This window comes from Neophocaena asiaeorientalis, unplaced genomic scaffold (assembly GCF_003031525.2).
Source record: "Neophocaena asiaeorientalis asiaeorientalis breed wild unplaced genomic scaffold, Neophocaena_asiaeorientalis_V1.1 scaffold136, whole genome shotgun sequence".
Taxonomy (NCBI): domain Eukaryota; kingdom Metazoa; phylum Chordata; class Mammalia; order Artiodactyla; family Phocoenidae; genus Neophocaena; species Neophocaena asiaeorientalis.
Genome location: NW_020185333.1, coordinates 2,873,039 through 2,897,070, shown reverse-complemented (window position 1 = coordinate 2,897,070; position 24,032 = coordinate 2,873,039). Strand labels below are relative to the sequence as shown.

Genomic DNA, 24,032 nt, shown 5'->3' with positions numbered 1-24,032 from the left:
AAGGATTTTGCAAAAAATTGGAAGTTAGTGGAGTATAAGATATTAAGATGTGATTGGCTCTTAGATCAAGACCATCAACTGGCTGAAGTCTCAGCAAACCTGTGTTGACACATCCAACCTTAAACCACTGGATTTATCCCTGCTGGGCCCCTAGCACACTTTAAATAGCAAAATTATTTAACTTCGGTTCGGTTGGGGAACAAAACAGTAATTAAACGCCTAATGCATCTACTGCTTATCTCAACAAACTTTTTACTATTTGAACACCCCTAAAAATTCGGACAATAGCTATGGGTTAAATAAAACAGGAAGTTGAGAACGCAGGTGTGCATATAGAAATAGTCTAATTTGCTAATTCTTCTTGCTCTCACCCTAATTTTTGGTTTAATATTTCCATACCATTTTATTGGTACTAGCTCTTACGGGTTACATCAATACCCAAACACACTTTTGTTTAGTTTATCTATAGTTATGATTATTTAAGGAAGGGGTCTGCAAACTTTTTTTCTGAAAAGGGCCCCAAAATAAATATTTTTGGTTTTGCAGGACCTACAGTGTACATCACAACCTTTCACCTCTCCTGAGGTTGAGAAGCCACAGACAAATGAGCCATAGACAAATGAGCGGGCTGTGGGCCAGTGACGTTTTATTTACCAAAACAGCGAGTCGGCCACATTTGGCCTGTGGGCCATAGTGTGCTGACCCCTGTTTTAGGGGATAGGCATAATTGTAGAAACACTAAAAGAAAGATAAGGGAAAATAAATAATATGGGCATAGGGAGAAATGCTCATTAGAGAAGAGGGGTGTGTGTGTGTGTGTGTGTGTGTGTGATTTTTCCAGTGTGGACACTATTCATAGTTTATACGTGGCATATTATTTAACACATACATGCACCCTGTAGTAGAGGCCCTTCTATGTAGTATATTGGCAGAGCACTGAATTGGAAGCCAGGAAATCAGGCTCTAGGTAAAGTTCTGCCACTCACTTGAAATGTTGCATTGAGCTAGTTATCCTCTTTGAGCCAGAAAAAATAATGGGATTAAAGGATCTCCAATGATCTATTCTATCCTTCTCTGATGCTATGATTTTCCTAAGATTTCTAGGGAGAAATACAAAGTTAAAAATTATGGATTAAAAATATATAAAAAATATATTAAAACTTGGCCTGGAACTTACTAATTCAACCCATGTAACCAGCCACACCACCAGAGCCAATGAGTCAAAGGACGCTCTGTGAAGGCCACTGCTTAGAGGTGTGGAGTAAGAGCAACGCCACAGGTGCCCACCCGGAAGGCTATGAGTGAGAAGCTGGGTCTACACACATGTGTGGAATGAGGACTCCCCTTTGGGTGCACTTACTATGATGGGTGAAGCTTCCCTGTGACTTCAGAGGACAGTCATGTGGACATTTTATAGGAAGAACCTGAACAGAGGAGCAGGGGACCAGGGAGTTCTTCCCACCACTGAGTAGAATGGCCCATTTCTTAAAGCACTTAGAACCAAAGATGGTCACTTCCTTCTCAGAGAGTGGGTGTTTGGTATAGTTGGTTGATCTTTGGATGTTGGACATCGAGAAGGATCTAGGAGGCCCTGAGGCTTGCAAACTACATTCTCCAGTGACCCCAGTAGAAAGGGCCGTTGTGTGTGTGTTGAGGGGGAGATAAGCTGAAAGAGCTTTGTGCCCCATGCCTGCTTCAACCAGAGCTCCCCAACCCTGGCTTTTATTTGCTGGTATTAAGTGCTGATCCAATCACTTCATTAGAAATGAGAAGATTGAGCCTGAGAAGGGGGCATAAGTGGATGTGGCTATATCAGGGAGTCAGAGAAGATTCTACTGGGCATAAGAAGTTTATATTCATCTTCTGGGGAGGACGGACGCCTAGGGGCGGAAGGCACACGAAGAAGCGAATACTCAGTCCCGTTTCCGTCCAGCGACTCTCTGGGTCTCTCAGCCTCGAGGGAAACGTTCTCATAGCACCCCTCAGCAGCGTTCCCTGATGGCCTTTTCCCGAGGACGCTGTGGTTGATGAGGGTGTAGCACAGATCCTCCGAGGAGCCCTGGTCAGCCTCCTCCTGCTGGTCAAAGGACAGCCATCATCAAGACCTGGCCTCTTGCCATTCCCTTTATACTTCGTCTCAACAGAGGTTCAGCCTTGGGCAAAGTCTGTCTTCCACAGCCGCTTCCCTTCCATCTCCTGTGTCTGGTTTTCCTAAATGGCTGCCCCAGCCCAACCACTAGCCCAAGCTGCCAGAGAGCTCAGCCTACTCAGGCATGCATTCTCTGCCCCACGTCCCAGAGTGACCCCAGACCACACTACGTAATTCCCAAAGTCTCAGGACCCTGGGGCTGCTCCTTCTTATATAAGAGAACAATCCGAAGACACCTTAAAGTGCTTGGGTTACGATATTTAACCACCCATTCTAGAGATATCTGCATTATTAAAAAGAGAATCCACTTAAGAAAAGGTCTCATTCAGTGAAATCTCAGGAGATAAAAAGCAAAACAGCAAGGTACAGGAGAAAGAGCGTGGATTTGGGAGCGAGACTTGTTTTTGAATCATGCCCCTGCCATCTTGTCGGCTGTCCGGCTTTGAGGGAACATCACTTGATGTCTCAGTTTTCTCATCTGTAAAATGGGTAGGAAAATAATAGTGCAAATCTTACAGGGTCGTTGTGACAGTTACATGAGATGATGCGTGTGAAGGGCTCAGCCCACTGCATGGCATAAACCAAGTACTCACTAAATATTAGTTCCTTTCAATAAATTGTGCAACAGAGATGGCTGTTGCTTCTGCCGTCAGGCTCTGCATATGTCCCTGGGCTCACAAGCACTGGTGTCTAAAGAACTCAATATTAAGGTCAGAAGGGGTGTTGGAGGTCTTCTCCTGCTAGCTGAGGTGTCTGCATTTCTACTGTCATCTCAGAAAAAGTCTCAGAAATGTTTGCATTACCTGGATGGGAGCAGATGATGTTTCTTCATCTGGAGAAAGAAAACACACTCAATGAATTTCAGGTCATGGGGAGATTTCTGGGAGGGGAGGAGAGGAACACTGAAAGAGAAGCAACCAGAGAATCAAGGAACAGCAGGGGTAGTCTTCCTCAGGCTAGCCTGATCTTCAACTCCCTGGGGAGTGACAGGGCCATCCAGACAAGAAACAGCCAGAGCTGTGCTGAGATGCTGAGTGGACGGAAACACATTCAGTGGGTCTTTGGATAGGAAATCACACTTCCCTCCCTTCCTCACTCCTTTCCTTCTCTGTCCTTCCTTCCCTAAAATTTGTTGCGTCTACCCTGTACCAGGAACTGGAGAGACAAAGAAGAATCAGACAGTCCCTGTCCTCAAGGGGCTCACAGGCAAGCATAGGAGGCAGACAAGGACCTAAGAGAGATCCACAGTGCAGAGGAAAGCTGTCGTTTCTACTGTAGGTGACAGGGGATGATGGCAGTGTGGAAGCTGGCGCTCAGGGAAAGCTTTACAGAGAAAGAAACTCTTAAACTGAGCATTTCCGTTTTTGAGACTGCTGGCAGAAACAAACATAAGCAGACCAATTTTTCAAAAGCCAGTGTACTTAAAACCAGCTGGCTCTGGCCACTCAGCAAAGAGGCAAACACACTAGCTGAATAAGCAAACATGAGAATTCACAGAGAAGCCTCAGGATATCACCCTACGTGGGAGGTGGTTGTGCTGATGCAGGCCACCTTGCTGTGTAAAGATTTATATTCCCTCAGTACTGACGTTCCAGATTCTCACATCTCTGTAAATTCCCCTGGCTATCTAGGACTTCCGTGACTATCGCTGTAAGAAAAGGGTCTGTGGGGATCCAAGATGGTGGCGTAGGAAGACCCTACAATCAGCACCTCCCATGGACACACCAAATCTACACCTACATATAGAGCAATTCTTTCTGAAGAAGAACTGAGGGCTGACTGAACAGCTTTGCACAATGACAGAAGGACCAAATAGAGACGGGTAGGAAAGACGGTACGGACAGGAACCCCATCCTTGACACAGCAACTTGCAGGAGGGAGGGGTATCACTGAGGGGCCCATGCGTACATTCCCCTCCCCCTCCGGGGGGGGCACAGCAATAAGAATAGCGGTTTAAAAGGCACCTAGACTCTATGTGAAGAAATCCATTTACTACCCGTAGAGCATCTGCCAAATGGGCAGGCAACTACTGGCACACTCCTCAGGTTCAAAGGCACTGGAGAGCACCATTTTTTGCATTCCTCCACCTTGATAGCACAGTTGGGAATGTAGTCCAGGTGCTCCAGCCAGGCTGCCAAGATTGCCCCTGCAGACTCCAGGCCCACAGAAGCTCCAGCCATCCCCCAAAAGCAACACCAGGGGGGTGCACTCCGGCTCTCCACCCCCGACTCCTACCCCAGCTCCAGCCATCCCACCAAAGCTGCCCAGCACATACAGTCTACACAGAGGCTACTCCTGCACAAGGCCATGACTGCAAGACTGGAAGAGGTAGCTGTTTTGACTAATTCATAGAAACAAACACAGGAAATCAAACAAAAAACGGGGAGACAGAGAAATGTTCTAAATGAAAGAACAAAATCACCCCCCCGATACAAACCCTAATGAAATGAAGATAAGTCATTTACCTGATAGAGTTCAAAATAATGATCATAAAGATGCTGACCAAGCTCAGGAGAAGAATGGAGGAACACAGTGAAAACCTCCACAGGGAATTCGAAAATGTAAGAAAGAAAACCAATCGGAGATGAAGAATGCTATGACTGGAATGAAAAGTACACTAGAGGGAATCAACAACAGATTAGATGATACAGAGGAAAGGATCAGTGATGGGAAGACAGAAGAGTGGAAATCACTCAATGAGAACAGCAAAAGGCAAAAAAGAATTTTTTAAAATGAGGGTAGTTTAAGGAATCTCTGGGAAAAACATCAAGCAAACTAACATTCACATTATAGGGGTTCCTGAAGGAGAAGAGTGAGAGAAAGAGGCAGAAAATGTATTTAAAGAAATAATGGCTGAAAACTTCCCTAATCTGGGGAAGGAAGCAGACATCCAGGTCCAGGAAGCAACAAGATGAACCCAAAGAGATCCACACCAAGACATATCATAATTAAAATGGCAAAAGTTAAAGAGAGAAAAGGCAGCAAGAAAAAAAACAAGTCACATCAAGGGAGCTCTTATAAGACCATGAGCTGATTTTTTAGCAGAAACTTTGCAGGCCAGAGGGGAGTGGCATGATATATTTAAAGTGATGAAAGGAAAAACCTTAACAACGCAAGAAAACTCTACCCAGCAAGGTTATTATTCAGAATTGAAAGAGAGGTAAAATTTCCCAGACAAGCAAAAACTAAAGGAGTTTATCACCACTAGACTGGCCTTACAGGAAATGTTTAAGGCTCTTCTTTAAGCAGAAAAGAAAAGATTATAACTAAAAATAAGACACTGTATGAAAGAAAATATCTCACTGGTAAAGGCAAATATATTTTAAAGCCAGTGGAACAGCCGCTTAAGAAGCTAGTATGAAGGTTAAAAGACCAAAGTAGTAAAATCGACTGTAACTGCAATAAGAAGTTAAGGGATATACAGAATAAAAATGTGAAATATGATGACAATAACATAAACATAGGTGGGGAGCAGTAAAAATGTAGTGCTTTTAGGATGTATTCAAACAAGTAACTATCAATCAGCTTAAAACTAACGAGATATATATATATATATATATATATAGAGAGAGAGAGAGAGAGAGAGAGAGAGAGAACACACACACACACACACACACACACACAAACAATCACAAGAGACAACTACAAGTAAGCCAACAAACTGGACAATCTAGAAGAGATGGATAATTCCTAGAAACATCCAATCTTCCAAGAATGATTCAGAAAGAAAGAGAAAAAATGAACAGACCAATTACTAGTATCAGTAGAATCAGTAATCAAAAAACTCCCAACAAACAAAAGGTTAGGGTGAGACGGCTTCACAGGTGAATTCTACCAAACATTTAAAGAAGAGTTAATACCTAGTCTTCTCAAACTCTTCTAAAATATTGAATGCTTCCACGCTCATTTTACAAGGCCTGCATTACCCTGATACCAAAACCAGACAGACACCACAGAAAAAAAAAAAAGGTACAGGCCAATATCCCTGATAAACTGAGATGCAAAAATCCTCAACAAAATATTAACAAACCAAATTCAACAATATGTCAAAAGGATCATATACTGTGGTCAAGTGGAATTTATTCCAGGGATGCAAGGATAATTCAATATCCACAAATCAATCAATGTGATACACCACGTTAACAAAATGAAGGATAAAAATCATATGATCACCTCAATAGATGCAGACAAAGCATTTGACAAAATTTAACATCTATTTATGATAAAAACTCTCAACAAACTGAATATAGAGGGAATATACCTCAGCATAAAGGTCATATACATCAAGCTCACAACAACATCACACTTGATGAGAAGCTGAAATCTTTTCCTTTAAGATCAGAAACAAGACAAGTATGCCCAACACTTACCACTTTTATTCAACATAATATTGGAAGTCTAGCCCCAGCAACCAGACAAGAAAAAGAGATAAAGGGCTTGCAAATTAGAAGGGAAAAAGTAAAACTATCACTCTTTGCAGATGATATAATACTATATATTAAAAAAAAAACTATTAGAGCTAATAAATTCAGTAAAGTTGCAGGATACAAAATTAACATACAGAAATCTGTTGCACTTCTATATATTAGTAACAAGCTATCAGAAAGAGAAATTAAGAAAACAATCCTATTTACAATTGTATCAAGAAGAATAAAATACCTAGAATAAATCTAACCCAGGAGGTAAAAGACTTGTACTCTGAAAACTATAAGACATAGATGAAAGAAATTGAAGACCACGCACAAAAAATGGAAAGATATACTGTGCTCGTGGATTGGTAAAACTAATACTGTTTTTCACAGAACTTGAATAAATGATCCTAAAGTTTGTATGAAACCTCAAAAGATGCAGAATAGCCAAGCAGTCTTGAGAAAAGAAAAGCAAAGCTGGAGGTACCATGCTTGGTGATTTCAAACTATATTACACTACTATAGTATGCTATTACTATAGTAGTACTATGGTACAAATACTATACTACTATACTGGATATTATTAAAAAGACAACAAATAACAACTGTTGTCAAGGATGTGGAGAAATGGGAATTTTTTGCACTGTTGGTGGGACTGTAAAATGCTTCAACCTCTATGGAAAACAGTATGGAGTTTCCTCAAAAAATTAAATATACAACTACCATACGATCCAGCAATTCCACTTCTGAGTATTGATCTGAAGAAAACAAAAGAACGAATTTGAAAAGATATATGCACCCCAATGTTCATTGCAGCATTGTTTACAACGGCCAAGACAGGGAAGCAACCTAAGTGACCCTCAGTAGATGAATGGATAAAGAAGATGTGGTATATGTATATACAATGAAATATTACTCAGCCATAAAGACAATGAAATCTTGCCATAGCAACATGGATGAATCTAGAGGGTATTATGCTGAGTGAAATATGTCAGACAGAGAAGAAAAATATCATATGATTTCACGTATATGTAGAATCTAAAAAACAAAACAAATGAACAAACATAACAAAATAGAAACAGACTCATAGATACTGAGGACAAACTGGTGGTTACCAGAGGGGAGGGGGCAGGGGTGTGAGTTAATAGTTGGCGGAGATTAAGAGGTACAAACATCCAGTTATAAAATAAATAAGTCATGAGAACGTAATATGCAGTATGGGGAATATTGTGAATAGTACTATAATAATTTTGTATGGCGATGGTATATTATATATATTTGATATATATGGTATATATATCAAATCACTACGTTGTGCCCCTGAAACTAGTGTAACGTTATATGTCAATAGCTTCAATAAAATTAAAAAAAACTAAAAGGGTCTGTGAGTTTCAGCATTAGAGGTCTTATTTCTACCATTAGAGGTTTATTTCTATTCCTGTTTTGCTGTGATGGAGATTGGGGTTTCCTGCTCCCACAATTCCCCTGGGTGAAAAGGCTAGGGGTGGGAGGGCTGTATGATATTTTTACACACCAATAGGGCTCGTTTTTCAGAGTTAGAGTGAATGAACCAGGCTCTCCTCTTTAAACCCAGGAAGGCAAAGGCAAAACTCATTTGTTTTTCTTCTTTAGAAACGTTGTGGCCTGTCCTCAGGCCTGTACTTCCTTTGCTTCCCCCCTTACACGTGACACTCTTCACCACCCTCTCCTTCAAATGCTTTTCTTTCCTTAACTTTAGCCCTGTTCAGTCACCAGAGACCGTTGCATCAGCCTCCTAAGTGGTCTTCCAGCATCCGCTCTTGTCACTCCTTCCTACAATCTGTTCTCTGCACAGCAGACTGGGTGATGTCTTTAATGCAAATGTGGTCATACTTGGCCCTTGTTTAAAGCCTTTCAGTGCCTCCTGTAGCTCTCAAGACAAAAACCCTAACCCTAAACTTGACCCCAAGGCCCTGCCCCTCCTCTGTGCTCTCTGTGCCCACACTGGCCTCATTGCAGTTCCTTACATGTGCCTCACACCTCCACCTTTTGCTTTTATTGTTCCCTTTTAACTCCTTCAGCCTGCAGACCTCGGGAAATAACAGAAGGCTATGGAGATGGATAAGCCTGTTCTTGCCTCAATGAGCTCCCAATTTAGTGGAGAAAAAGAGACACGCAATTGAACAAATTGCAGCAAATCTGTGAGTGTTATACTAGAAATATGCCCAAGGAGCTTTGGGAGCAGAGGGAAGGGGCAGCTTGCAAACCTAAGTCTATCAAAAGTAAAAATGATGTGAAAGCAATGACTTACTTTGCTTTGGGGAGTCTTGTCTCACTTTAAAAATGTGCATTTTTTTCCTATAAAAGAAAAGGAAAAGAAATCAGTTGCTTTAATATTCAGAAACTCTCAAAGGGAGTTACACTCGACTATAAAAACTTATGCTTAACTCATTTGTTAAAGTTATAAGCCTCTTATAATACCACCTTCAGCCAGAGAAATAAAAGGATAGGAAAAAGAAAAAATTAAAGATAAGACGGAATAGAAATCTACTCCTTTGCGTTTCGCTCTCTCCCTTTTTCTCCTTCCTCCTCCTTTTTTTGAGACTGGTATGGAATTGATTTATAGATGGAGAACTATGGTTATGTTATATATAATTTTTTTTTTTATTGGCTGCTTTGGGTCTTCGTTGCTGTGCGCGGGCTTTCTCTAGTTGCGGTGAGCACGGGCTACTCTTCGTTGCGGTGCGCGGGCTTGTCCCTGCGATGGCTTCTCTTGTTGTGGCTCATGGGCTCTAGAGCGCAGGCTCAGTAGTTGTGGTGCACGGGCTTAGTTGCTCTACGGCATGTGGAGTCTTCCAGGACCAGGGCTTGAACCCGTGTCCCCTGCATTGGCAGGTGGATTCTTAACCACTGCGCCACCAGGGCAGTCCCCTCTACATAACTTTTTGGAGAGGTTTTTTTCTGACAAAATTTCAATTTCTTTTATATCAAGGAGCCATTGTTATATCTAATCCCAACCTCAGTCCCAATCTATGATATCCAAACAAACAAGCAAGCAATCAAGCAATCAATCAAACACCTCCCGTATGAGCACAGAGGTGACTTCACTGTACTGATGACCCTTGGAAAAACACATTATAAATATAATGGCAGCCAGTTATCATCACAGGAGACAAGGACAGCATCTGCTCTAAGGAGAATGACCATATGTCCTGGTTTATACAGACAGTTTAGTTAACGTTGTTATCAATCATTTAGTGACACTTAACTATTTTTAGCCTCCTTTTCACTCGCAAAAGTTTCCCAGTTTGGACAATGAATTATATGGTCACCCTGGCTATACGTTCTCTGTGCAAGGGACAGAAGTGCATGCTTCTGTCCCAGGTAGACGCTGGGATTTGCAGTGTAATTAAGGGGCTTTTCTCTACATTGATAGCCAGTTTCATCCTTGCTTCTGAGGCTTTCCCGTTTGAAGAGTGTGTAGCCACCCATGAGACTATTGTTCCTGTTTCTTACCACACTCGAAGCATCACTTCCCTGACTGACTCTCAGATGATGGTGGCTGGGCTAGTGCCCAGCTTCCACTGTGGCCACAGACAGTGGATAATTCACAGGTAACTTACAGCAAATACCACATTGAAACTACACTTATAGGGAAATAAGCCCTGAAAACAGTTCTCCACTCACCATGGAAGGCAGAAACACCCGTCAGCGATGTGGCAGTCCCAGCATCTAAAATACCCAAGAGATGACACAAATCACAAGTTTAGTTTCTGTAGCTTTGTTAGGGTGACTCTCTTCCCTTTGTCATTTCTGTAAAAACCCTTTTTTTTTTTCTCCCCCAAGAGAATATTCATTCTAGGTGACTTGGACACATCTGTCATACTAGAATGGCTTCGTCCTCCCAGGACATTAACTGGACCTTTGGAAATATGACATTATCAACTCCTAATCAGAGAAGGAACTTTCTGCTGTGTTCCCAGCAAAGAAAAAAAGGCTTGCTTATCTCCAATTCCAGCGATTTATGTGGCCTCTTGTGATGAAGGACACACAGAGTTATCTCCAGGAGATCAACGTAAAAGTGTGTGGACATTTGAGAAATTTCTTCTAGGCATCGATTAGGCAATATTTACGTAGGATCCCGCTGCACTCTGAATTTCTCCTATTTACACTCTTATAATTTTCTGCTCACTTGTCTATATCCTACACTAGAAGGTGAGTTTCACAAGGTTGGGGACCATATTTGTCTGTTCATCGTGGTATAGATTACCAGCATATGCCACAGTGTCTGGCACATAGTAAATATATTTTCAATAAGTATTTGATAAATGAAGGAGTGGCTAAGAACAGAGCAACTCTAACTGGCTCAGATCATCAGATCTGCCTTATTGACCTCAAGGTATAGCTATATAAACAGGACTTGTTATCTCTTTAATGGCAGAAAGGCTCAGGGTCTCTCTGCAGTCAGATATTGAGGCTAAGTCTGGGCATCTTTCTGAACTGAGGCATGGTTAACTACCTACACGGTTGACTGGGAAAGGCCTTTATAAAGTACTGCATGTACCAGTAACACTATGCAAAAATGTTTGGAAAACACAAAAATATCTCCCCCAGTGTCTCTTGGCAAGGGCAGTGGAAGAGAGGCTGCTGCACTTGAGCTTGGCTGTGGGCGCCATTGTTCTGAGTCTTCTGACAGCTTCTGGGGTCTGTGTACCATTAGAGCCTTTGGGGCTGAGAGGTATAGCTGTAGTTCTTCCTCCTCTTCAGGCTTCGTGCAGGGTTCTTTAGCCCATTTGCTTATATCTCCTATTTCTGACATTAAAGAAACACCGGAAGGAAAGCACTAAATCACACTCATGCTAAGAAATCAGGTTCGCTTAGGAGATATGGGAGTAAGATGAAAGGAGATGATTAATTTTGCATGACTGGATCAATATCCCTGGACTCCCGGAGCCACAGTTTCTTTATGTGTAAAATGAGGATACTTATACCGCTTACTTCATGGAGTTGTAAGGGTCACATAAAGTTAAATATGCGCAAAAGCTATTTTCAAACTGACTAATTCCCCCAGTCAACTTTTCTGCAATATATTCTTGCATTTCAGTTTGGAGTTTTGGTCTGGGGTAGGTTCAGTCTACGTGCCAGCAATTCCAGGTTTCTGTCTCTTACACAAAGCTTCCCTGGCTTCAGTCTGCCCAGCACTCTCCCTTCTTCTAATGCCCAAGGCCCTTCCAGTCTGTTTCATCCTTTGGACTGTATACTTTAACCTAGGTCCAATGATACACACCAAATATTTGATCCTTAATTTGCACCGAAGAAAAGCACCCTGTTGGGGGGATGCCTGTGTAGGCTTTGGCTGTGTAGCTGCTTTTTAACTGATACTCTTTCAAAAGCTTCTCCTGAAACCATGGGGAAAGCGTAGATAACCCTTCAAGCCACGGAACAACTGGCTTTACCACACTTCGGGATTCTTGGATTCAGGGACGCTCGTTCCATATTTTAGCGATTCCCTGACACTCAAAAGGCCTGGTCAGAAAGGATTGATGAGGAAGACTTTGTTTAAGAGCATCAGGGTAACCACAAGTGTCTCTCTGCACAGCCCTTTCAACAATTGTAGCCATGTGGAGGATGTGATTACCTCAGGAATAGAAACTCAGAGCTTAAAGTGAAATGGCCAGGATGGAGCTGGAGCAGAAGGGTACATGAAATCGACAGACAAAGAGACAACAGGAAATAACGGTCTTCTTTCCAGCTGCTAGGAGTTACACTAGATTCCTAGCAAAACGGCACATCTTCTGTCCAAGGTTTCAGAGTGTTTTTGTCTTGTCTTCATGTTTACTATCATTACAACTGCTGCTGCATCTAAGCAGGGTCCTCTGTTGGGGCGTATGTGAAGTCCAGGACCTGACAGACTTCATTCCTCACAGGCAAAGCCTGGGAGAAGTTTTGCTGGATTTGCTCTCACCTGGATGTTCTCTGTTTGGGGCTTTGATTTCTCAGATTCCAGGGTGTCTCTTGAGAGATCTGCTGCCACCCAAAACTCAACATATCAAGAATGAGCTAAGTCTTTCCTTTCCAGGCTTCCCACCTTGCTTGATACTTTTTCCAGCTTTCTTCATTTCTTCTATTTGTGTGTAACCCCAATTGCCTCGGCTTCCTCTTGTTGCCCTCCCATCTGTTAATACGCCCTTCTAAAGCATATACCTCAGTCTGTCCTTGATTTGACCTCCCCTCCATTGCCATAGAACAGCCCTCGCAACGTTCTCCAACAACTGCCGACAACCACCAGGCCCCAATCATTTGTTCCCAAATGTCCAGACAGCATCATGACAACTGCAAGAATATCAGTGTACAGAGAGGCTTATCCGCTCTATGCAGTTTCAGGGACTGTACACAGGAACCGAGAAGGGCACTGGCCTTGTCTCATGTAAATTGAAATTTTCACAGAAAGCACCAAGGCAGAGAACATGGGATAAAAGGGAAGGAAAGAATTAAATAAAGAAAATAAATTGGCTCACTCTTTGGGTTTCTGTATAACTATCTTTTTATTTGTGGGGAGTTTAGGGTATAGAGAAAAAGAAACTAAAAATTAAACACAATTTACTATGTGCTTACTATATATATATATATATATATACACACATATATATGCACACACACTATAAATGCTACTTACTATTATATATATATTACTTACTATACATACTACTTCCTAAATGTAAATAACATATACATTTTCTATGTTATATTTCACTTAATCCCAGAATAAATCCATGAGGTAGGTATTATGGTTCTATGTCTTACCCATGAAGAAATTGAGGTTAAAAATTTTATGCAACTTGTCTGAGGACAAGTGGGAATAAGTGGGAGAAGCTGAGTTTGCTTCCGGCAGATTCATCCTCTGAAACTCTGAGCTCCTCTCATGAAGGGAATCGGTGCCATTCTGCCTGATGGTGGGAATTTCCCTGCCTTTTGTAACAAATTTGATCTGGAGAGACATGGTGGAGTGTGCTGACTGGATGATAACCAGGTGGTAAAGGTAAAGTTGAAAATAAGATCCAAGTAAATATAAGACTTTTGAGTATAGTCAGGAAGACATTTTAAGTCAGCATAGAAATGAAGATGCTGGGCCAACTGAGTAATTATGTAGAAAAATATGTATTTCTATCTGACACCATATAATGAATGTATGATGCTAAATGTAAAGCAATAAAACTATGAAAATTATACTGTGGATTTGTCTTATTTTGGGATGGGGAAATAATTTTAAGCATAAATTGGTAGAAACCAAAAAGCTTTCTAGATTTAATTCAATTATGTTTAAATATATAAGAAAAACATAAAAATTCTGTATGGTACAAGACACTCAGATTGGACAAAAATATTTTTGGTAATATTTATGAGAAAGGGCTAATTTCTTCAAAGTAAAAATAGCTTTTACAATCAATAAAACAAAGTAGACCAAAATCCAAAACAAAAGTGGGCAAAAGGCATATTAGCTCTTCACAGATGAAAAAATACACATCTCTGATACAGACAGTAAAATAAAGATAATGCTTCTAATGTTATAAGTAGTTATAACTGTGACTTCCCGGTTTATTTTCTTGTTTATACTTTATTTATTCTCCAATTTCTTTTACAACTAACATGTATTAATGTCACAATCCTTCACAGCCTCACTAAAGTTCTAAAATACAAAATTACAAATGTAACATCAATCATAACTTTCTCAGTCACATCATACCTGTATTTTGTTTTATTTTTCTTTTCAAGACAGTATTTATTTAGGTTTCCAGTCATTCATTCGGTGTTTATTGAGCGCCTACTATATGCCAGAAACAATGTTAGGAAACAGAAATTCAAAGATGAATAAGAAACAGTCTCTACTTTTGAGGACCTCACATCTAGACATAAAAATAGGGACTTATAATCTGATAGAAGAATGCTAGAGTTTCAGACTGAGGGCTGTAAGGATCTGAGGAAGAGAAGTCCCAGACAACACTCACCCTCAGGGAGGGCCGGGAGACATTCCTCGGGTTCACCAAACCTCCTTTTGGCAGGTGGCTTTTTAGATTCTATGTTCTAGCTCTCAATGGCATGAACTGAGCTCTGAGACACCAAACACAATCCTGTAAAGACCACCCCCCAACTCCCCAGCTAGCTCATTTTCTCCAAACCACCTCACTTTGTACCATAAGGATTCCCTTGTTTTGGATGGTACTAATTTTTAAAATGGCAGCTTTGACATTAATGAAGGTGATGGTCCAAAAGAAGAATATCTTCTAATTATTGAACCCTACTCTGTATCAGGTACTATGCTAACATCCCACACACCAAAACCCTCCAGCATAGGTATTGTGTTATTATTTCCAGTTATCATGAGGAAACTGAGGCCCAGAAAAGTTAAGCCAAGTTCTCTACCAATTTCAATGACCTCTGCTTACCTGTTGCAGGGAATGTGCACCAGGTAAGGTCTTATGCTATCAGGAAGCTTGCTGTTTATTTCGAACTTTAATAGTGACGAAAAGGGTGGTGGTGTCTTTAACCTCAGAAGAGCATACCCTCCGGGCCCCCAGAAAGTTTTTCCATTTCTTAGGGGGTAGTCTGTTGCACAGAACTTCCTTGATAAATTCTTGCCTTTCAGCTGTCCTCCACCAGCTGCTCATTGTGATTCTGGGGAGAAGGCCAACCTATAAAGAATTGAATGTGTTCTCTGGCACATAGTAGGCACTTCATTCTTGTCAGTCCCTCACCCAATTGCTTTCTCCCCAAGAGTAGACCTCTTTTTCTCTTTCTGGCTACATTGCCCAGACCCATCTCCTCTGCTCCCCATTAGGGAGTCTGGGCTCACCTGTTTTCCCTCAGCAGAGAGTTCCCCATCCTCTCAGTCCTCTTGGTGCCTTCCCCTTGGCTTGCCCTGTGTTCTGACAAGTGCTGCTCCTGACTTAGAGACAGGGCTGCATTGCTCAGCCACCAGGGCAGAGAGAGCTGTGAGGAGAGTATCCCTTTGAAGAGGAGAGGAGGAGCCCGGGGGGGAGGAGATTCAGAAGTGCACACATGCACAACTTCCTAAAATGTCAGAGGCTGAACCAACTGGGTTATTGCCCTTAACCAGAAGTTGTTAGTCAATGAGAGTTTTGAACAAATGGGGAAGCCCCAACTGCAATTGTAAACAAGCCATGGGGGTTTTTCACCTCAGATGCCTGAGCTCATTAAAGCACTTTGTAGTCCTAGAAACATCAGACGGGGAGAACTTTGTTTTAAAACAAAAAAGCTTAAAAATCAAGCCATAGGGCTTCCCTGGTGGCGCAGTGGTTGAGAGTCTGCCTGCTGATGCAGGGGACACTGGTTCTAAAAAAAAAAAAAAAAAAAAAAAAAAATCAAGCCATAGACCAGTAGAAAATATTAGCAAAACATACATCTGGTAAAAAGATTTTTATCCAAAGTGTGTAAAGAACTCTCAAAACTTACTAAGAATAGAACAAACATCAAATAACAAAATAGGCAAAATATTTGAAAAGACATTTCATCAAAGAAAATATGCAGATGGCAAACAAAGTCATGAAAAGATGCTCAACACCATAGTCATTAGGGGTGTAATAATATAAATCAAAACTACAACGCAATACTTTTGCACATCTATTAGAATGGATAACATTGAAAACAAAAACAAAAACTGGTGGGCTTCCCTGGTAGAGCAGTGGTTGAGAATCTGCCTGCTAATGCAAGGGGACATGGGTTCGAACCCTGCTCTGGGAGGATCCCACATGCTGTGGAGCGGCTGGGCCCGTGAGCCACAACTACTGAGCCTGCGTGTCTGGAGCCTGTGCTCCGCAACAAGAGAGGCCACAATAGTGAGAGGCCCGTGCACCGCGATGAAGAGTGGCCCCCGCTTGCCACAACTGGAGAAAGCCCTTGCACAGAAACGAAGACCCAACACAGCCATAAATAAATAAATAAATTAATTAATAAACTCCTACCCCCAACATCTTCTTTAAAATAATAAATAATAAAAATTAAAAAAATATAAAAACAAAAACTGATAATACCAAGAGCTGACAAGGGAAGCGGAGCATCTAGAAGTCTCACATACTGCTGATGGGAATGCGATATGGTTTAGCCTCTTTGGAAAAGAGTATGGCAGTTTCTCATAAAGTTAAACATAGCCTTACCACACAACCTAGCAACCCCACTCTTAGGCATTTACCCAAGAGAAATAAAAAATTAAGATCTCTAAGAACCTGCATGTGTATGTTTATAGCTGCTTTACTCATCATTGCCAAAAAAACCCCAAAACAAAACAGAAAAAAAACCCTGGAAATAACCCAGATAATCTCAAGTAGTGAATGGCTAAACAAACTATGTCACATCCACACGATGGGATTCTGCCCAGTAATAAAAAGGAATGGACTACTAATATATATAACAACATAGATGATTCTCAAATGCATTACGCTGAGTGGAAGAATCCAGATTTAATATCTACCTTTTGTGACATTCAGGATGAGGCAAAACTGTAGGGACAGAAAACACATCAGTGGTGGCCAGAGAAGGGGTAGGGGAAGGTTTGATCTTCAAGGATCAGGAGGGAATATTTTTGTAATTGTTCTGTATCTTGTGGTGTTGGTGACATACATGACTGTATGCATTTCTCATAATTCATAGAGCTGTATATCAAAAAGCATGCATTCTACCATATGTAAATTATCTCAATAGAAAGGTTAAAAATGAAAGAAATTAACTTGGGGACAGGAATTACAGATTTTTTAAATTATTCTTATAGTTGATGGTTGGTTCAAGTTTGGCCACTCATTTGTTCCTTCATTCCTTCAACAAGTATATGCTGAGCACTTACTGTATGCTGGGCATTGTGGGTTTAGTGGTGAAGGAAGCAGATACAGGCCTGCCCTCATGGAGCTCCTTGAAATGAAATGAAACAAAGTGCAAAAGATCTTACTGCTTGTCCTAGAGTAATGGAGAGGTCATACCTGCAACAGGCAGAGCAGCATGGGAAAGCAGCTTAGAAGAAACCATGTTAGAGAAGCTGGGGTACTAGTTGTGCAACAGCAGACCCATCACACATCACTCATGCCCCCGTTGCTGCTCTCCATACATCAGGCTGTCTATGTGGGGGGTTTCCAGGAGCACTTTATGACAAATGGGCTGAGAGGTGGACAACACTTGCCTAGGAGGACAAAGTATTCTGGAGTGAGTAGGGCTTGTGAGAGGGAAAGGAGGGTTATGCCAGTCTAGGAGGGCTCAATGCATGAAGTAAAATATATTATGATTGATAACATTTTAGTCCTGCAAGGGAAAATACAAATGAAAGAGCCTAATTCTCTCTGTTGAAAATAAGGCCAGAGACCTTTTCCCCTCCCTTTTTTTAGAGCATTTATTTTAGAAAACTTGTAAGTTCTTTCTCTCCATCTTTCAAATACATGTAAATCTTTTAAAAATTGAATAAACAACCCAGGAACATTTCCCCCCGGGACCTGGGACCCATCTTTTTGAAATGCAATCACAAGGAAGATAAGGCCCTTATGTCCCAGTTTTCCTGGGAGAATAGGAGCCAAACTTCAGCTGATCCCTGGCTCCAAATTTCAAACCTACCTACAGGCAAAAGGATAAGAGGAAAATTTCTCTTTCAAGGACAATCAGCAAACATATTACCAAATGCATTTAGGGTGAATAATGTGTGACAAATAATGCAGTCAAGTCCTCTTATTTGAGGACTAGACATTGTTTATCTTGAAAAAGTATATACAATGGATTGTATCTGTTTGGCTACAGAAAAGGGCAAGATTTCTTTGTTTCTGTAATCTCCTTATAGGATTTCCTATGATTCTCATTACATTCTGGTTTAATGCTTATTCAATAATAAAACTTTCTCTTCCTTCTACTTTTGTGGAGAGATTTTCTGGGGCAGCAGGAGATTGTGTGTTTTTAATTATATTTCTCCAACAGAACCTCCATTCAATTTTTCATTAATCCCTTGGGTAATTTATCCTAGGAAAGATATTAGGATAGCAAATTTTCCTATCTTGGGAATAACTGAAATTCAGGAAACACTCTCCTCAGTAAGTTAGTTGAACAGTGAAGAAAGAAAATTCTTAACAAAGCATATATAAAAATTAGGGATGTCTACTGCATACAGATCTAAGAAATCTGGGGCTGCCCTAATCTGTTTCTCCCATTCTCCTGTGTCAAAACCACTTCCTTTACCAAGTTGAATAATTAAAATAAATTTTAAGGAATTTCTTCCAAGTTATCTAAAGCTTTCTATTCTGTTGTGGGGAGAAAAAATACAAAACTAAACTAAACTTCCTCTAGCCTTCTAGGTTCTTCTGGCTCGTCTAAGAATTATATCCACAGGAGACAGATTAACAGGAAAAAAAACAAATTTAATTATATACTTACAGGGGCTCCATAAGAATATGAGGCCCAAGGACAAGTTAGGCAGTTGAGACTAATAAGCCTTCTGAGAGAAGAAGAAGGGGGTAGGGACTTGAGACTTCAAAGGGGAGGAAGGCAATTCACATGGAGATGGAGAAGTAAATGTTGGATAACAAATGTTTGCTGGGCCCTGCAGAGACAACGGGACACAGGGAGGACTTTGGGCTTCAGGCTCTGCTGAACTCTCCATACCACACATAGCCCGAATTCTTTGTAGGTATCTCTGGTGGTGGTGCTCTTCCTGGACCAGGCTCTTTGTCTAAATTCTTTTAGGCAGTTAAGGAGGGGGTGGGTAAAAAGAAAGAGTTCTTGAGCCTTTTGCTTTTTTAAAAAAAATCTCCAGTCCAAATAACTCTCAAGCTAATGGGATAGTCTAGGGTGGCAAGTTTTGTTCCCCTACACCATATATAGGGAATCTGAGATAACAGCCAATGGTCTGCCATTTTGTGTGTGAAGAAAGTGGTGTGTGTGTGTGTGTGTGTGTGTGTGTGTGTGTGTATGTGTGTGAGAGAGAGTATGAAGGTGTCTTGACACACTGTTATAACTAACCTTTCTCTTCCCTATTACTTTCAGGAAAAAATTTACTTTAAAGTCCCTCTCCTCAGTGGCCTCTCTATGTGTTGTCCCACCTAGAGGTCAGAAGCAGGGAACCAGAGTTTTTAGCATCATGGAGGAAAGAAAAAATGGACAAGGGAGTTAGCCAGTGAGTAGGGCAATTGTTGACTCCTCACCAGTATAAATTAAATTATCCTAGACGTTGGGTAGGGCAGCTCGAGCAAACAGCCTGGACGCTGCCCCAAGGGTGGCTTAATTAGTTCCAGTGTCGAGCAAAGCCTTCTTTGCGTTCAGAGAGTCAACACCATAGGGGTGAGTGTTGGAAATCAACCTTCCATTATAATTTAAGAAAAGGCTGGGGATGGCTCCCTAACTTTCAACTTTGAGTTTTACTCAGGCCATTAGCTGGAGAAGCTGAGCTGTGGAAGCATTAGCTACTGATCATGAAAATTTTTTATGATTGTGTAAGGTAGCAGGAAGGAGCAGGACACGTATAATATTTACATTTATTGCTGTGAAAACAACTCTGGACTAAATAATCTACCTCTGCTCCACAAATGAAAGTCTAGAAATACACACACCCACACAAAGAAGCCAAAATAACAAATCTTTGAATCATACGTTCTCTGTCCTTCTTGGTGCTTACTCCAATGCCTAATACATATGAGAAATTATATGAATTAAATTCTAAATAAAAGCCTGGATGTTTGTAAGCAGATGATGGTGAAATCAGAGGAAGTTTCAGTTGGAATCTTTAAATTAACTTTCCTATCCTTAGGCATTACTGTAAGAGAATTAATTACCAATGCAAAGCCTGTTTTGCTATATCTCTAAGATCATAGGATAGTATAATCAGAATAATCATTTGTTGAGAGCTTTCTATAATCTACGTACTACATTAAATGTTTTAGGTGTAATTTCTTATTAGTTCATGCAAGAATTCTATGGGATAAATACCATTTCCTCTATATTATGGATGAGGACACTAGGCTCACAGAAGTCAAAGGACTTGCTCAAGACACCCCAATAGTAATCTAGTATATAAGTGCAAACAGGGCATGAAGTTTATTCATTTTCCTATGCAATGAGTAGCTGTAGAAAGATGGCCTTGACTTTGAACTTAGGTCTGTATCACTCCAATGTGTCCAGAAAGGCTGAAACATATTTACATGTCTTGAGTGTGTCATGGCTTCCCAGTTCTTGTGTGGCTTTTGTCGACTGAAAAAAAAAAAAACAAAAACACAACATGAGAGCTGTGAGTTTAGTTTTATTTGGAGATTTATTGAGGACTATAGCCTGGGGATAGCTCTGAGGAGCTGCTCTGGAGATGTAAGGAGGGAGGTCAGTACATATGTGATTTTTGGAGAAGAGGTACATGCAGTCAAGCACACAACTTAGTAGAAGGTTGCTGCCAGTCACAAAGAACAGATATCTCTGTTAATGATTTTTCTAAGTACAGGAAGATACAAGAAATTCGGTTTATAAAATCTTCTCCTGAAAATATATGCCAATTTTCCCAGAGCACAGAGTGTCTCATTCCTTATCTCCACCCTGAGCTCCTTTCAGGGTGTGTTGAAAGTCAGCGACTGCAGTGGCTAATGACTCAATCCTTGTAGAACCAGATGGTGAGTGACATTTAGTTGGCACTTTTAACTTCAGACTGACTTCAGCTGCCAAGGCTGGTTAGAGGTCTTCTGGATAAGAGTGATTCTTTGAACTTTTTCAGTCTCAAAAAGCAGATGGTATAAATCAAGCCCTAGGTAGTCTTTTTTAGACTTTTGTGATTAGAGATGGGAGCTGAGAGAGCTATGTATGCTAAGGAAAATCATTTTGGAGCATTTTATGACAGGAAAAGAACTGGTTTATTTAAGAATTCTTGTAGAGTCAGGAATATAATGCCTTAGTTAAGACATCACCATTCTGCCTTCCCTGCAAAATGTCTCATAGAGAGGATGAAGGCTGCATGATGGGATAATATTGAAAAGTCTTCCTGAGTATAATTTTCTAACTACTTACTTTTTGGTACATAATATGAGTTGATTAGGAATCCTGCCTAATGTCAAAGAGTTATGTGTTTGAAAACTATGACTGTTAATAGCTGATATTCCTCATTAAGGAGTATTTGGCTTTATTTGTTTTAATTGTATTGAAATACAGTTGATTTAAAGTGTTATGTTAATTTCTGTACAGCAAAGTGACTCAGTTATACACATATATATTCTTTTTCATATTCTTTTCCATTATGGTTTATCACAGGATATTGAATATATTTCCCTGTGCTATATAGTAAGACTTTGTTGTTTACCCATCCTATATATAATAGTTTGCATCTGCTAATCCCAAATTCCCAATACTTCTCCCCTGCCCTGCAACCACAAGTCTGTCCTCTATGTCTGTGAGTCTGTTTCTGTTTCATAGATATGTTCATTTGTATCATATTTTACATTCCACATATAAGTGATATCACATGGTATTTGTCTTTCTCTTTCTGATTTACTTTGCTTAGTATCTCTAGGTCCATCCATGTTGCTTCAAATGGCATTATTTCATGATTTTTAATGGCTGAGTAATATTCCATTCCATATATACACCACATCTTCTTTATCCATTCATCTGTTGATGGACATTTATGTTGTTTCCATGTCTTGGTTATTATAAATAGTGCTGTTATGAACATAGGGGTGCATACATTTTTTCAAATTGCAGTTTTGTATGGGTATATGCCCAAGAGTGGAGCTGCTGGATCATATGGCAATCCTATTTTTAGTTTTTTGAGGAGCTTCCATACTGTTTTCCATAATGGCTGCACCAGTTTACATTCCCACCAACAGTGTAAGAGGGTTCTCTTTTCTCCACACTCTTTCCAACATTTATTATTTGTAGACTTTTTATTGATGGCCATTCTGATCAGTGTGAGGTGGTACCTCATTGTAGTTTTGATTTGCATTTCTCTAATAATTAACGATGAAGAGCATTTTTCATGTACCTCTTGGCCATCTGTATGTCTTCTCTGGAGAAATTTCTATTTAGGTCTTCTGCCCATTTTTTGATTGGATTGTTTGTGGGTTTTTTGTTATTGAATTGTGTGAGTTGTTTGTATATTTTGGAAATTAAGCCCTTATTGGTTGCACCATTTGCAAATATTTTCTCCCAGTGTGTAGGTTGTCTTTTCATTATTTTATGGTTTCCTTTGCTGTGCAAAAGCTTATAAGCTTGATTAGGTCCATTTGTTTATTTTTGCTTTTATTTCTATTGCCTTGGGAGACTGACCTAAGAAAACATTGGCACGATTTATGTCAGAGAATGTTTTGCCTATGGTCTCTTTTAGGAGTTTTATGGTGCCTTGTCTTATGTTTAAGCCTTTAAGCCATTTTGAGTTTATTTTTGTGCATGGTATGAGGGTGTGTTCTAGCTTCATTGACTTACATGAGGCTATCCAACTTTCCTAACACCACTTGCTAAAGAGACAGTCTTTTCCCCATTGTATATTATTGCTTTCTTTGTCAAAGATTAATTGTCCATAGGTGTGTGGTTTTATTTCTGGGCTTTCTATTTTGTTCCACTGATCCGTCTGTTTTTGTGCCAATACCACACAGTTTTGGTTACCGTAGCTTTGCAGTATGTCTGAAGTCCAGGAAGGTTATGCCTCCTGCTTTGTTCTTTTTCCTCAGGATTTCTTTGGCAATTCTGGGTCTTTTATGGTTCCATATAAATTTTAAGATTATCTGTTCTAGTTCTGTAAAAAATGTCATGGGTAATCTGATAGGGATCACATTAAATCTGTAGATTGCTTTGGGTAGTATGGCCATTTTAACAATATTAATTCTAATCCAGAAGCATGGAATATCTTTCCATTTCTTTGAATCATCTTCAGTCTCCTTTATTAATGTTTTGTAGTTCTCAGCATATAAGTCTTTCACTTCCTTGGTGAGGTTTGTTCCTAAGTATTTAATTAATTTATTTATTTTGATGCAATTTTAAAAAGGATCGTTTGTTTATGTAAGGAGTATTTGGTTTCAAAAAGTAGGTAGGAACACAGCTCCAATACCTGTCTAAGTGAGCTTTGGGGGAGGGATGTTAGCATATGACTTGCTGGGGGCAATAATAAAACAGAAGATTATTTTTAATGGTAAGGGGACTATTTGAAACAAAATGGAAATTTGTTCAGCTCACTGAGAGGGCTCCTACAATGTACCCAGGCAGGTGGATGGTACAGCACTCTTCCCTGTCATTTCTTGGACTACTGTTTCAGAATGAATGACCCTTGGGAAGAATATTCCTTCATCAGCAAAGTTTTCTGTTTTTAACTAGTAAGACTAACATAGAATATAGAAGGTTCAGTTATGTATCTGGAGGGAAAAAAAATAATACAAACTAGGTTTAAACACTGTAACAGTTAAAAGCTAAGTTAAAAATAAAATTCCAAGGGTCAAAAGACCAAGTAAAGCCCTTATCTAAAAATATTAAAAGCAGACAATATTCTGGGC

At 40.3% G+C, this 24,032-nt stretch overlaps 1 protein-coding gene across 1 annotated transcript; it reads right to left on the bottom strand.

The window, feature by feature from the left end:
- Positions 1 to 1,725: 1,725 nt before the first annotated feature.
- On the bottom strand, positions 1,726 to 15,417 carry GCSAM (germinal center associated signaling and motility). The gene is made up of 6 exons (XM_024735418.1): positions 15,389 to 15,417; positions 12,503 to 12,577; positions 10,225 to 10,269; positions 8,849 to 8,895; positions 2,953 to 2,981; positions 1,726 to 2,077 (listed from the first exon to the last, which is right to left on the bottom strand). The coding sequence occupies exons 1-6, from the start codon at positions 15,415 to 15,417 to the stop codon at positions 1,808 to 1,810; spliced, it is 495 nt and encodes a 164-aa protein (XP_024591186.1). The 3' UTR covers positions 1,726 to 1,807.
- Between the last annotated feature and the right edge of the window lie 8,615 nt (positions 15,418 to 24,032).